The sequence below is a fragment of the Oncorhynchus clarkii genome, chromosome 22 (assembly GCF_045791955.1).
Source record: "Oncorhynchus clarkii lewisi isolate Uvic-CL-2024 chromosome 22, UVic_Ocla_1.0, whole genome shotgun sequence".
Classification (NCBI taxonomy): Eukaryota; Metazoa; Chordata; class Actinopteri; order Salmoniformes; family Salmonidae; genus Oncorhynchus; species Oncorhynchus clarkii.
This window is the reverse complement of record NC_092168.1, coordinates 51,158,160-51,173,185: the sequence shown is the minus strand read 5'-3', so window position 1 is coordinate 51,173,185 and position 15,026 is coordinate 51,158,160. Positions and strand designations below refer to the sequence as shown.

Below are 15,026 nucleotides of genomic sequence, written 5' to 3'. Positions count from 1 at the left end.
GCATTACTTCGGACAGAAAACGTTAAAAAGTTATATTAAGCCTGTCACATCTGTGAATGTGGAATGTGTTTTGTTGGTTGATTGAAAAACAAGAAAACTTAATAAAACTTTAAATTGAAAAAAATATATATATATATTAAGAAATAAGTATAGAATGAATCATTAGGATGTTTTTATCATAAATCTTCAATAAAGTTCCATCCGGAAAAATCCTTTGTGTCTACAGGAGCAACGGAACGCAGGGCGATATCATGTGGAATGCGCATGACCAGGAAATGGCTCTCTGCCAGTGACCTGACTCATTCAGCTCTTATTCAGTCCCACAACACAGTAGAAGCCTCATTCAAGTTTCTAAAGACGGTTGACATCTACTGGAAGCCCTAGGAAGTGAAACTTCTGATGAACTTCACAGGGTGGTGAAAGAGCACGGCGATGAGCTTAATGATCCAGTCCTTTCTAATCAATATCAGGGGGTCTTATTCTGGTGACATGACGATTGATGCTTGGCTGCAGTTTGACAAATACAAAATAATATCGCTGTTACCCATAATAATCTCATTATTGTAGATATCCTAGCCCCCCCCCCCCCCCCCCCCCCCCGTTGTATCGTATCTGTGAGCTGTTGGCTAGAGCGCCAGTGCCAAGACCAGAGTGGGCACGTTTGCGTATACGTATAACTCAACACTTTGTGACAAAACCATCAGTAGAGTTGAAAATACGATTTTGTCAGTGAAGGACCCTCTGATCTTTTGTAAAATTATTAATATATTTATTTCACATTTATTTAACCAGGTAGGCTAGTTGAGAACAAGTTCTCATTTGCAACTGCGACCTGGCCAAGATAAAGCATAGCAGTGTGAACAGACAACACAGTGTTACACATGGAGTAAACAATTAACAAGTCAATAACACAGTAGAAAAAAAATCTATATACAGTGAGTGCAAATGAAGTAAGACAATAAAATAGGCCAATAGTGGTGAAGTAATTACAATATACCAATTAAACACTGGAGTGATAGATGTGCAGAAGATGAATGTGCAAGTAGAGATACTGGGGTGCAAAAGAGCAAGATAAATAAATAACAGTATGGGGATGAGGTAGTTGGATGGGCTATTTACAGATGGGCTGTGTACAGGTGCAGTAATCTGTGAGCTGCTCTGTCAGCTGGTGCTTAAAGTTAATGAGGGAGATATGAGTATCCAGCTCCAGTGATTTTTGCAGTTTGTTCCAGTCATTGGCAGCAGAGAACTGGAAGGAAAGACGACCAAAGGAGGATGTTGCTTTGGAGATGACAAGTGAGATATACCTGCTGGAGCGCGTGCTACGGGTGGGTGCTGCTATGGTGACCAGTGAGCTGTGATAAGGCGGGGCTTTACTTAGCAAAGACTTGTAGATGACCTGGAGCCAGTGGGTTTGGCGACAAGTATGAAGCGAGGGCCAGCCAACGAGAAAATAACATTTGAGAGAACCAGTCAAACCCAGTCGCACAATTTTGTTGCCAATATTGCATTAACAAACAGCCTCTCCAGACCAGTGTGGTCCCCCGTGTTGTGAATCGTGTTTTTTTGTTGTAAAAAAAGGAGTTGTTTGCTTCTAAAAAGAGACAAGGAATAACACACGATCTAGAGAGACTGGGCTGGATGGGGCCGTTCCTCCTCAGAGAGACAGGGCTGGATGGGGCCGTTCCTCCCCAGAGAGGCTGGATGGGGTCGTTCCTCCCCAGAGAGACTGGGCTGGATGGGGCCGTTCCTCCCCAGAGAGACTGGATGGGGCCGTTCCTCCCCAGAGAGACTGGATGGGGCCTTTCCTCCCCAGAGAGACTGGGCTGGGTGGGGCCGTTCCTCCCCAGAGAGACTGGGCTGGATGGGGCCGTTCCTCCTCAGAGAGACAGGGCTGGATGGGGCCGTTCCTCCCCAGAGAGGCTGGATGGGGCCGTTCCTCCCCAGAGAGACTGGGCTGGATGGGGCCGTTCCTCCCCAGAGAGACTGGCTGAGGCCGTTCCTCCCCAGAGAGACTGGATGGGGACGTTCCTCCCCAGAGAGACTGGATGGGGACGTTCCTCCCAGAGAGACCGGGCTGGATGGGGCCGTTCCTCCCCAGAGAGACTGGATGGGGCTGTTCCTCCCCAGAGAGACAGGATGGGGCCGTTCCTCCCCAGAGAGACAGGATGTGGCCGTTCCTCCCCAGAGAGACTGGATGGGGCTGTTCCTCCCCAGAGAGGCTGGATGGGGCTGTTCCTCCCCAGAGAGACAGGATGGGGCCGTTCCTCCCCAGAGAGACAGGGCTGGATGGGGCCGTTCCTCCCCAGAGAGACAGGGCTGGATGGGGCCGTTCCTCCCCAGAGAGACTGGGCTGGATGGCGCCGTTCCTCCCCAGAGAGACTGGATGGCGCCGTTCCTCCCCAGAGAGACTGGATGGGGCCGTTCCTCCCCAGAGAGACTGGATGGGGCCGTTCCTCCCCAGAGAGACAGGGCTGGATGGGGCCGTTCCTCCCCAGAGAGACTGGGCTGGATGGGGCCGTTCCTCCCCAGAGAGACTAGATGGGGCCGTTCCTCCCCAGAGAGACTAGATGGGGCCGTTCCTCCCCAGAGAGACTGGATGGGGCCGTTCCTCCCCAGAGAGACAGGGCTGGATGGGGCCGTTCCTCCCCAGAGAGACATTGCTGGATGGGGCCGTTCCTCCCCAGAAAGACTGGATGGGGCCGTTCCTCCCCAGAGAGACTGGGCTGGATGGGGCCGTTCCTCCCCAGAGAGGCTGGATGGGGCCGTTCCTCCCCAGAGAGACTGGGCTGGATGGGGCCAATCCTCCCCAGAGAGACTGGGCTGGATGGGGCCGTTCCTCCCCAGAGAGACTGGGCTGGATGGGGCCGTTCCTCCCCAGAGAGACAGGGCTGGATGGGGCCGTTCCTCCCCAGAGAGACTGGGCTGGATGGGGCCGTTCCTCCCCAGAGAGACTGGTCTGGATGGGGCCGTTCCTCCCCAGAGAGACTGGATGGGGCCGTTCCTCCCCAGAGAGACTGGGCTGGATGGGGCCGTTCCTCCCCAGAGAGACAGGGCTGGATGGGGCCGTTCCTCCCCAGAGAGACTGGGCTGGATGGGATTGACTTTGCACCAAATTTATCTCCTCCAACTGAGATGCTGTTGATCCCAAGGTCACTAGACCTCAGAGTTGGGTTTTATTACTTTGTTGTTAAAGACCTTCTTATTGGTATTGTTGATTAAACATCTGTCTGTGTGGGACACTGTCTATGAGTGGTATTTGCGTAAGTCAATTTACAAGGTGAGTGTGTGGTTGACTTGTATTTAGACTACACACACACACACACACACACACACACACACACACACACACACACACACACACACACACACACAGAGAGAGCAGCAGGAATAGTTCAGCGGTGTTGTGTTGCTGCTTCATGTTGAGTGTTAAGGGATAAGTGGTTATTGAGGTTTCTAATGTCGAAGAGAAGAAGAGTGTTATAAAGGGGATTCAGGTCCTCCTTGTCAAGCCCTTTGGAGTTGCCCTCCTAAACCACCAACACTTTCCTCTCTCTCTCTCTCTCTCTCTCTCTCTCTCTCTCTCTCTCTCTCTCTCTCTCTCTCTCACACTCTCTCTCTCTCACACTCTCTCTTTCTCTCTGTCTATCTCTCACACTCTCTCTGTCTCTGTCTCTGTCTCTCTCTCTCACTCACTCACTCACTCACTCTCTCACTCAACTCTCTCTCCAGGCTCCAATCCCAAAGACTGTCCTGATTCCCATCAAGTCCTCTGTGTCTCGGTTCCGGAACAGTGTGGAAGGGCTGAACCAAGAAATAGAGAGGATCATCATCTGTGACGCAGGAGAGAGGGACGACCCCCACCATGTCCCAGACGGACGCCGTGCCCCCCCTCCGCTGTCCCAACGCCCCTCCTCTCCTTCAATCATATCACAGTGCTACAGTAGCTCTGCTTTCCGCAGCATCAACACCCAGACACCCCAGGGTGGGAGAGGGGCCTGTGGAGGTGGCGCGGTCAGTAACAGCAGCCGCTCCGAGTCCGTCTCCCCCACTTTCCTGACTGTCCCCACCGACACGGAGATGACGGGGGAGAGAGGGGGCTCCGTCTCAGAGTGGGAGAGAGTGGGAGAGAGCCCCTTGCCTAATAGTGATGAGCTGCTAACAGACTGCAGAGAAAAAGGTGAGGACTGCCCTCGGGAACCACAGACACATAGCAGAGACCCTCCCTCTCTCCCTACCTCCCTACTGGTCAATAAATACAATTGTATTTATACTTAAAACATTTTTTTATGAACCAGACTAGTTAGCCGATCCCTCTTCCACTATTATGAACCAGACTAGTCAGCCGATCCCTCTTCCACTATTATGAACCAGACTAGTCAGCCGATCCCTCTTCCACTATTATGAACCAGACTAGTCAGCCGATCCCTCTTCCACTATTATGAACCAGACTAGTCAGCCGATCCCTCTTCCACTATTATGAACCAGACTAGTCAGCCGATCCCTCTTCCACTATTATGAACCAGACTAGTCAGCCGATCCCTCTTCCACTATTATGAACCAGACTAGTCAGCCGATCCCTCTTCCACTATTATGAACCAGACTAGTCAGCCGATCCCTCTTCCACTATTATGAACCAGACTAGTCAGCCGATCCCTCTTCCACTATTATGAACCAGACTAGTCAGCCGATCCCTCTTCCACTATTATGAACCAGACTAGTCAGCCGATCCCTCTTCCACTATTATGAACCAGACTAGTCAGCCGATCCCTCTTCCACTATTATGAACCAGACTAGTCAGCCGATCCCTCTTCCACTATTATGAACCAGACTAGTCAGCCGATCCCTCTTCCACTATTATGAACCAGACTAGTCAGCCGATCCCTCTTCCACTATTATGAACCAGACTAGTCAGCCGATCCCTCTTCCACTATTATGAACCAGACTAGTCAGCCGATCCCTCTTCCACTATTATGAACCAGACTAGTCAGCCGATCCCTCTTCCACTATTATGAACCAGACTAGTCAGCCGATCCCTCTTCCACTATTATGAACCAGACTAGTCAGCCGATCCCTCTTCCACTATTATGAACCAGACTAGTCAGCCGATCCCTCTTCCACTATTATGAACCAGACTAGTCAGCCGATCCCTCTTCCACTATTATGAACCAGACTAGTCAGCCGAACCCTCTTCCACTAGAATGAACCAGACTAGTCAGCCGAGCCCTCTTCCACTAGAATGAACCAGACGTAGCAGGTGAGCCCTCTTCCACTAGTATGAACCAGACTAGTCAGCCGAGCCCTCTTCCACTAGAATGAATAAGACTCATCCTACGTAGCAGGTGAGCCCTCAGACTCATTCTACGTAGCAGGTGAGCCCTCTTACGCTAGAATGAGCCAGACGTAGCAGGTGAGCCCTCTTACGCTAGAAATAGCCAGACGTAGCAGGTGAGCCCTCTTCCACTAGAATGAGCCAGACGTAGCAGGTGAGCCCTCTTACGCTAGAATGAGCCAGACGTAGCAGGTGAGCCCTCTTACGCTAGAAATAGCCAGACGTAGCAGGTGAGCCCTCTTCCACTAGAATGAGCCAGACGTAGCAGGTGAGCCCTCTTCCACTAGAATGAGCCAGACGTAGCAGGTGAGCCCTCTTCCACTAGAATGAACCAGACGTAGCAGGTGAGCCATCTTCCACTAGAATGAACTAGACTAGTCAGCCGAGCCCTCTTCCACTAGAATGAACCATACTAGTCAGCCGATCCCTCTTCCACTAGAATGAACAAGACTAGTCAGCCGATCCCTCTACCACTAGAAGGAACCAGACTAGTCAGCCGAGCCCTCTTCCACTAGTATGAACCAGACAAGTCAGCCAAGCCCTCTTCCACTAGAATGAACCAGACGTAGCAGGTGAGCACTCTTCCACTAGAATGAGCCAGATGTAGCAGGTGAGCCCTCTTCCACTAGAATGAGCCAGACGTAGCAGGTGAGCCCTCTTCCACTAGAATGAGCCAGACGTAGCAGGTGAGCCCTCTTCCACTAGAATGAGCCAGACGTAGCAGGTGAGCCCTCTTACGCTAGAATGAGCCAGACGTATCAGGTGAGCCCTCTTCCACTAGAATGAGCCAGACGTAGTAGGCATAAAAAAAACATACAACCGTTTTTCAGGGAAACTTTGGTTGGAAATACTGTGTCCCTGAAATCCGGATGTTAGCCATTTCTTGTGAACTTGCATAGCCTACGCTAGAATGAACGATTTGCATCTTTAGCAATCTATTGATAGGTCAGCCACCTGTCATTCATAAAGTGAGTAATGACAGGGAACTACTACTGGTTTGACAGTCTGCTGTGCGTCCCGCCTCCTGGTACCTGGGTATTTGTGTTGCGTGCGCTGTGGTACCAGTCAACTGTCTTTACACGAGGGAGAGTCAATTTGAACGTCGCGTATAGAGCCCCACGGTGGAGGTTTCATAGTACCCATAAAACCTAGCGTTCAAATGATGACTCATATTGTGGTACTCTGTAATGTGGTAACAAGTTGAAATCCACTTAGTTTTGTTTTAATGGCACATTCATTTATTGTATTTAATCTGTTTCATATGCTGCATTAAAGGGAAGCGATTTACTTTGATGGACGAGCAGCAAGCTTGACTCATTTATTAAAGGAACTGACTAAATAAAGTCAATCTCATATACAGTATCTTTACCATTCAGAAATCATACAGTGGGGCAAAACACTGTGGGGCAAAAAAGTATTTAGTCAGCCACCAATTGTGCAAGTTCTCCCACTTAAAAAGATGAGAGAGGCCTGTAATTTTCATCATAGGTACACTTCAACTATGACAGACAAAATGAGAAGAAAAAAAATCCAGAAAATCACATTGTAGGATTTTTAATGAATTTATTTGCAAATTATGGTTTATTTATTTATTATTATTATTTATTATGGAAAACACTGTGCCGCCCAGGCTGATAACTGATCATGTGTGTTATAATTACTCATAATAATAATGACTTTTCCCAGACCTCGGGCCCAGCTCTCCGCTCCCTAAATACGCCTCCTCTCCTAAACCCAACAACAGCTACATGTTCAAACGAGAGCCTCCTGAGGGCTGCGAGAGAGTCAAGGTCTTCACTGAGGAAACACAGTCAGTACTTTTTACTCTCATATCAATGATCATGTTGTTGTTTCTTAACGTCCTTCTCCTCTTGTTCTGCCTTTATCTCTCTGCCTGAGCCTGCAGAGCATTAAACCTTGAGATGATGATAATGACCCCAGACTAGCTGAGTCAGAATGTGCTGTTATGTTTAGTGACACTTCTGTTCTCTCTGTGTGTTCGCGGTTGTCCTCCTCTCCTCTCTTCTCCCCCCTCTCCTCTCTTCTACCCTCCTCTCCTCTCCTCTCTTCTCCCCCCTCTCCTCTCTTCTACCCTCCTCTCCTCTCTTCTACCCTCCTCTCCCCTCTTCTCCCCCCTCTCCTCTCTTCTACCCTCCTCTCCCCTCCCCTCCTCTCCTGTTCTTTCCCTTCCCCTCCCCCAGGTCCAAGCTTCCCCAGCAGGTCCCTTGTCCTCTCTTGAGGTCCAAGATTCCCCAGCAGGTCCCTCAGTTCCTCACAGGTCCAGACAGGAACAAGGTCAACTTCATCCCCAACAGTGGCTCTGCCTTCTGCCTCGTCAGCATCCTCAAGCCCCTCCTACCCACGACCACACAGGAACGAAACCTCAAGCCCGTCCTCCCCACGACCACCCAGGAGCTCAGCCTGAAGAGCCCCGGGGCCGGGCCAAACCTTACCTTGTCCCCCCTCAGCACACCTCTTACTGGGGCTTCATTCAGCCTTTCTCCCCTGACCCAACAGACCAGCTAGAGTCCCTACCAACAGACCAGCTAGAGTCCACCATAACTACAGGCCCCAAACCAGCCCCACAATAACCAGCAGACCACAATAACTACAGGCCCCAAACCAGCCCCACAATAACCAGCAGACCACCATAACTACAGGCCCAACCCAGCCCCACAATAACCATCAGACCACCACAACAAATGAACACCAGACCCCTTCAGATCAGAACCACCAGAATCTTGGTGCACAAACTCCCAGCGGATCCTTCTCTAATCATATGGCAGAATAACATGTCTTTTGAAATGCTCCTCCTGGACCTTTGCAGCTTTGTAGTTGATATAGAGTTAGATATGTTTACTACTACCACCCTATAACCTCTGACCCTGTAACCTCTGAGTGTTGACAGGACAGCGGACGCATGGCCCTGCCACTCCTCTCCCTTCTCACTCCTCGTAGGGAGCAGACAAAATGGACACCCCACAGCCAGTGGTTTGAAGTGAACTGGTCTCAACAAGCGAGACTCTCTTTGATCTCAGAGATGAATCTAAACCTAAAGATTGTTCCGTACCCCATTCATGTTTACCTGTGACAGTGGTAGTATCCATCTGCATCTTTTCTGGAAAGAAAATAAGTAGTCTGTATTTTGTCATATTTTTTTGCAGTGGAGCTTTGTATCAGAAATGTATTTTTATGTAATGCATGTAATAAACAAACAATGATATGACTGGGTTTTTTTCCCAGTTCAGTTCTCAGTGAGACCAAGAGACCTGGTTACGATCACAATGCTCTCAGGTTGACAAAGGTCCTAGATCTCCTCAGTGACTCAGATGCAGAGGGGCATATTATGTGGTGGAGGTGGTTCCATAACTTTCCAAGAGTTCTAGAACCTTTCAAGAGTTCTAAGAGTTTTAGAACCTTTCAAGAGTTCCAAGAGTTCTAGAACCTTTCAAGAGTTCCAAGAGTTCTAGAACCTTTCAAGAGTTCCAAGTGTTCTACAAACTTCCAAGAGAAGTAAAGAGGAAAGTGAATGTGCCTGTTTTCCAACCTGGCTCATCAGGGTCAAGAGTCTAAAATGTCCTTAGCCTCATCTCTTGTCTGTCTGTCTGTGTCTGTCTGTCTGTCTGTGGACAGGGAGAAGAACCCAGTTGTTTGAATAGTGTCTGTCTGTCTGTCTGTCTGTCGGTCGGTCGGTCGGTCGGTCGGTCGGTCGGTCTGTCGGTCTGTCGGTCTGTCTGTCTGCCTGCCTGTCTGTCTGTCGGTCGACAGGGAGAGGAACCCAGTTGTTTGAATAGTGTCTGTCTTATCTGTTGGACACACAACCAGTGTCACCGTGCTGGACGGTACCCTATTCCCTATGTAGTGCACTACTTTTGACGAGAGCCCATAGGGGAGTGCACCATATAGGGAATAGTGCGCCATTCATGACGCATGCTGACCTTTCAGATACATCAGGGAACAAAGAGAGAGATGGGGAGTAGCAGAGCAGCATAGAACTCCACACGTGTCTTCTGTGGATCTAACAGGGAATAGAGAAGGAATGGAAGGTACCTCCACACTACGAGAGAAAGCCTTGGAGAAATAAAGAATATAGAATATGGTTCAGCCGCAACAATTTGTATGATAAGTAACCAATTAGATTTAACAGGAAATGTGGCTGTTGTTGCTCTAACTAACCAGATTCCAATGCCTCCAGGATGAAGTTCCCCCTATGTACAGATCTAGGATCAGCTTCCCCTCACCTTAATCCTACAATTACTAGACAATTACTCAATAGACAAATACTCAAAAGACAATTACTCAATAGACAATTACTCAATAGACAATTACTCAATAGACAATTACTCAATAGACAATTACTCAATAGAAAATAACTCAATAGACAAAGGAATTAATGTGTTTGTCTGCTGCCAATCAAAACCATGCATGGCTTAAAATAACTAGTAAAAATCGTAAAATGGATCAGCTTCACGAGAGGTTGAGAGGTTTGACAACTGTACCACGTAGAAATCAGGATAGTTGGAACAGATTGTTCATGTCCCAATACCATGGCAACGGGTTTATGAACTGATAAACAAAACGTGACGCATCAATTCGTTCTTTTCAAATTAAGTTATTATATAAAGTACGTGATACAAAAAGAAGGGTACATTTGTGGGTCATTGAACAGTCAGCCCTGTGCAGACTCTGCCACGAAGAAACAGAATCAATAGATCAGTCAGCCCTGTGCAGACTCTGCCACGAAGAAACAGAATCAATAGATCAGTCAGCCCTGTGCAGACTCTGCCACGAAGAAACAGAATCAATAGATCAGTCAGCCCTGTGCAGACTCTGCCACGAAGAAACAGAATCAATAGATCAGTCAGCCCTGTGCCGACTCTGTCACGAAGAAACAGAATCAATAGATCAGTCAGCCCTGTGCCGACTCTGCCACGAAGAAACAGAATCAATAGATCAGTCAGCCCTGTGCCGACTCTGTCACGAAGAAACAGAATCAATAGATCAGTCAGCCCTGTGCCGACTCTGTCACGAAGAAACAGAATCAATAGATCAGTCAGCCCTGTGCAGACTCTGTCACGAAGAAACAGAATCAATAGATCAGTCAGAGTCCCCTATCAACAGACCAGCTAGAGTCCCCTATCAACAGACCAGCTAGAGTCCCCTACCAACAGACCAGCTAGAGTCCCCTACCAACAGACCAGCTAGAGTCCCCTATCAACAGACCAGCTAGAGTCCCCTATCAACAGACCAGCTAGAGTCCCCTACCAACAGACCAGCTAGAGTCCCCTACCAACAGACCAGCTAGAGTCCCCTATCAACAGACCAGCTAGAGTCCCCTACCAACAAACCAGCTAGAGTCCCCTATAAACAGACCAGCTAGAGTCCCCTACCAACAGACCAGCTAGAGTCCCCTATCAACAGACCAGCTAGAGTCCCCTACCAACAAACCAGCTAGAGTCCCCTATAAACAGACCAGCTAGAGTCCCCTACCAACAAACCAGCTAGAGTCCCCTATCAACAGACCAGCTAGAGTCCCCTATCAACAGACCAGCTAGAGTCCCCTATCAACAGACCAGCTAGAGTCCCCTATCAACAGACCAGCTAGAGTCCCCTATCGACAGACCAGCTAGAGTCCCCTATCGACAGATCAGCTAGAGTCCCCTACCAACAGACCAGCTAGAGTCCCCTATCGACAGACCAGCTAGAGTCCCCTATCGACAGACCAACTAGAGTCCCCTATCGACAGACCAGCTAGAGTCCCCTATCGACAGACCAGTTAGAGTCCCCTATCGACAGACCAGCTAGAGTCCCCTATCAACAGACAAGCTAGAGTCCCGTACCAACAGACCAGCTAGAGTCCCCTATCAACAGACCAGCTAGAGTCCCCTATCAACAGACCAGCTAGAGTCCCCTACCAACAGACCAGCTAGAGTCCCCTACCAACAGACCAGCTAGAGTCCCCTATCAACAGACCAGCTAGAGTCCCCTACCAACAAACCAGCTAGTCCCCTATCAACAGACCAGCTAGAGTCCCCTACCAACAGACCAGCTAGAGTCCCCTATCAACAGACCAGCTAGAGTCCCCTACCAACAAACCAGCTAGAGTCCCCTATCAACAGACCAGCTAGAGTCCCCTATCAACAGACCAGCTAGAGTCCCCTATCAACAGACCAGCTAGAGTCCCCTATCAACAGACCAGCTAGAGTCCCCTATCGACAGACCAGCTAGAGTCCCCTATCGACAGATCAGCTAGAGTCCCCTACCAACAGACCAGCTAGAGTCCCCTATCGACAGACCAGCTAGAGTCCCCTATCGACAGACCAGCTAGAGTCCCCTATCGACAGACCAGCTAGAGTCCCCTATCGACAGACCAGTTAGAGTCCCCTATCGACAGACCAGCTAGAGTCCCCTATCAACAGACAAGCTAGAGTCCCGTACCAACAGACCAGCTAGAGTCCCCTATCAACAGACCAGCTAGAGTCCCCTATCAACAGACCAGCTAGAGTCCCCTATCAACAAACCAGCTAGAGTCCCCTATCGACAGACCAGCTAGAGTCCCCTATCGACAGACCAGCTAGAGTCCCGTACCAACAGACCAGCTAGAGTCCCCTATCAACAGACCAGCTAGAGTCCCCTATCAACAGACCAGCTAGAGTCCCCTATCAACAGACCAGCTAGAGTCCCCTATCAACAAACCAGCTAGAGTCCCCTATCGACAGACCAGCTAGATTCCCCTATCAACAGACCAGCTAGAGTCCCCTATCAACAGACCAGCTAGAGTCCCCTATCAACAAACCAGCTAGAGTCCCCTATCGACAGACCAGCTAGATTCCCCTATCAACAGACCAGCTAGACCAGCTGTTGTGTCCAAAAACACAACAGGGTACACTTCTACCCTGCTGACTGATACCCTTCTACCCTGCTGACTGATACCCTTCTACCCTGCTGACTGATACCCCTCTACCCTGCTGACTGCTACCCTGCTGCCCGATACCCTGCTGCCTGATACCCTTCGAACCTGCTGACTGATACTATTCTACCCTGCTGCCTGCTACCTTGCTGACTGCTACCCTGCTGCCTGATACCCTGCTACCCTGCTGCCTGATACCCTTCTACCATCCTCCTTGCTACCCTGCTGCCTGATACCCTTCTACCCTGCGGTGTTTAGCCCAGCATGTGTTTAGCCCAGCATGTGTTTAGCCCAGCATGTGTTTAGCCCAGCATGTGTTTAGCCCAGCAGGTGGTTAGCCCAGCAGGTGGTTAGCCCAGCATGTGTTTAGCCCAGCATGTGTTTAGCCCAGCAGGTGGTTTGGTCTATTGTGCCAAAAAAGCCAGGCCACTCAGGTGGCAACCACGTTCTGGGTAGGTTCTGTTTGATATTAAGCCTAATTTTGTTTGCCTAATCTCTGTGGCTGCCTGCTGGGTCAGTCAGGGACAGACAGACCTTTACCCCCCAGCCCATGGGATCGCAGCTCTCAGATTCCTCTCTTCCATGCACCCTAGCGTGTCTCATTGTTAGCGGCTCAGCTCAGATAAAGTGCAGTTGGTTTAGACCGCACAAAAGGATCAGCTGGTTCAACACAGTGTGTGTGTCCCAAATGACCCCCCCCCCCACTATACAGTGCACTACTGTTTCCACGAGGACCCATAGTGTTAGTAGTGCACAATGAAGGGAATAGGGTGCATTTGGGAGGGACCTAGTATGTCGTACAGAACTCTCTCCTCCAGGTCCAGGCCTCCACTGAGCTGTTCCTGTTTTCCTTACAGGAGATAAGTGCTGGACCAGAGAGCTTTCACTGCACACAGAATAACATATGACTGAAGGGTCATTAGAGAGGAACAGCCATGGGGAGAGGGACAGTGGGGAGAGGGACAGCCATGGGGAGAGAGACAGGCATGGGGAGAGGGACAGGCATGGGGAGAGGGACAGCCATGGGGAGAGGGACAGCCATGGGGAGAGGGACAGGCATAGGGAGAGGGACAGCCATGGGGAGAAGGACAGCCATGGGGAGAGGGACAGCCATGGGGAGAGGGACAGCCATGGGGAGAGGGACAGACATGGGGAGAGGGACAGACATGGGGAGAGGGACAGCCAATCGGAGAGGGACAGCCATGGGGAGAGGGACAGGCATGGGGAGAGGGACAGCCATGGGGAGAGGGGCAGTGGGGAGAGGGACAGCCATGGGGAGAGGGACAGCCATGGGGAGAGGGACAGCCATGGGGAGAGGGACAGGCATGGGGAGAGGGACAGCCATGGGGAGAGGGACAGATCACTCCACATGATCTCCAGCCCAGACCACCCACTCTACATGATCTCCAGCCAGACCACCCACTCCACCACTCCACATGATCTCCAGACCACCCACTCCACCACTCCACATGATCTCCAGACCACCCACTCCACATGATCTCCAGACCACCCACTCCACATGATCTCCTGCCCAGACCACCCACTCCACCACTCCACGTGATCTCCAGCCCAGACCACCCATTCCACATGATCTCCAGACCACCCACTCCACCACTCCACAGGATCTCCAGCCCAGACCACCCACTCCACCACTCCACATGATCTCCAGACCACCCACTCCACAGGATCTCCAGCCCAGACCACCCACTCCACAGGATCTCCAGCCCGACTACCCACTCCACATGATCTCCTGCCCAGACCACCCACTCCACAGGATCTCCAGCCCAGACCACCCACTCCACCACTCTACATGATCTCCAGACCACCCACTCCACCACTCCACATGATCTCCAGACCACCCACTCCACATGATCTCCTGCCCAGACCACCCACTCCACAGGATCTCCTGCCCAGACCATCCACTCCACCCACTCCACATGATCTCCTGCCCAGACCAGCCACTCCACATGATCTCCAGACCACCCACTCCACATGATCTCCAGACCATCCACTCCACATTATCTCCAGACCACCCACTCCACATGATCTCCTGCCCAGACCACCCACTCCACAGGATCTCCTGCCCAGACCACCCACTCCACATGATCTCCAGCCCAGACCACCCACTCCACAGGATCTCCTGCCCAGACCACCCACTCCACATGATCTCCAGACCATCCACTCCACCCACTCCACAGGATCTCCTGCCCAGACCACCCACTCCACAGGATCTCCAGACCACCCACTCCACATGATCTCCAGCCCAGACCACCCACTCCACAGGATCTCCTGCCCAGACCACCCACTCCACATGATCTCCAGACCACCCACTACACCCACTCCACAGGATCTCCAGACCACCCACTCCACCCACTCCACCACTCCACATGATCTCCAGCCCAGACCACCCACTCCACAGGATCTCTTGCCCAGACCACCCACTCCACATGATCTCCTGCCCAGACCACCCACTCCACAGGATCTCCTGCCCAGACCACCCACTCCACATGATCTCCAGCCCAGACCACCCACTCCACATGATCTCCAGACCATCCACTCCACATGATCTCCTGCCCAGACCACCCACTCCACATGATCTCCTGCCCAGACCACCCACTCCACCACTCCACATGATCTCCTGCCCAGACCACCCACTCCACCACTCCACATGATCTCCTGCCCAGACCACCCACTCCACCACTCCACATGATCTCCTGCCCAGACCACCCACTCCACCACTCCACATAATCTCCTGCCCAGACCTCCCACTCCACATGATCTCCT

General features: G+C 50.9%; 1 protein-coding gene across 1 annotated transcript in view; it reads left to right on the top strand.

The window, feature by feature from the left end:
• LOC139381000 (family with sequence similarity 117 member Bb) overlaps positions 1 to 8,618 on the top strand; it is a 52,903-nt gene extending 44,285 nt beyond the window's left edge. Inside the window, exons 5-7 of the mRNA XM_071124226.1 lie at positions 3,733 to 4,180; positions 7,019 to 7,142; positions 7,534 to 8,618. Coding sequence (XP_070980327.1) covers positions 3,733 to 4,180; positions 7,019 to 7,142; positions 7,534 to 7,858 — 897 coding nt within the window. The 3' untranslated portion in view covers positions 7,859 to 8,618. The remainder of the gene's footprint in view (positions 1 to 3,732; positions 4,181 to 7,018; positions 7,143 to 7,533) is intronic.
• Positions 8,619 to 15,026: the final 6,408 nt, after the last annotated feature.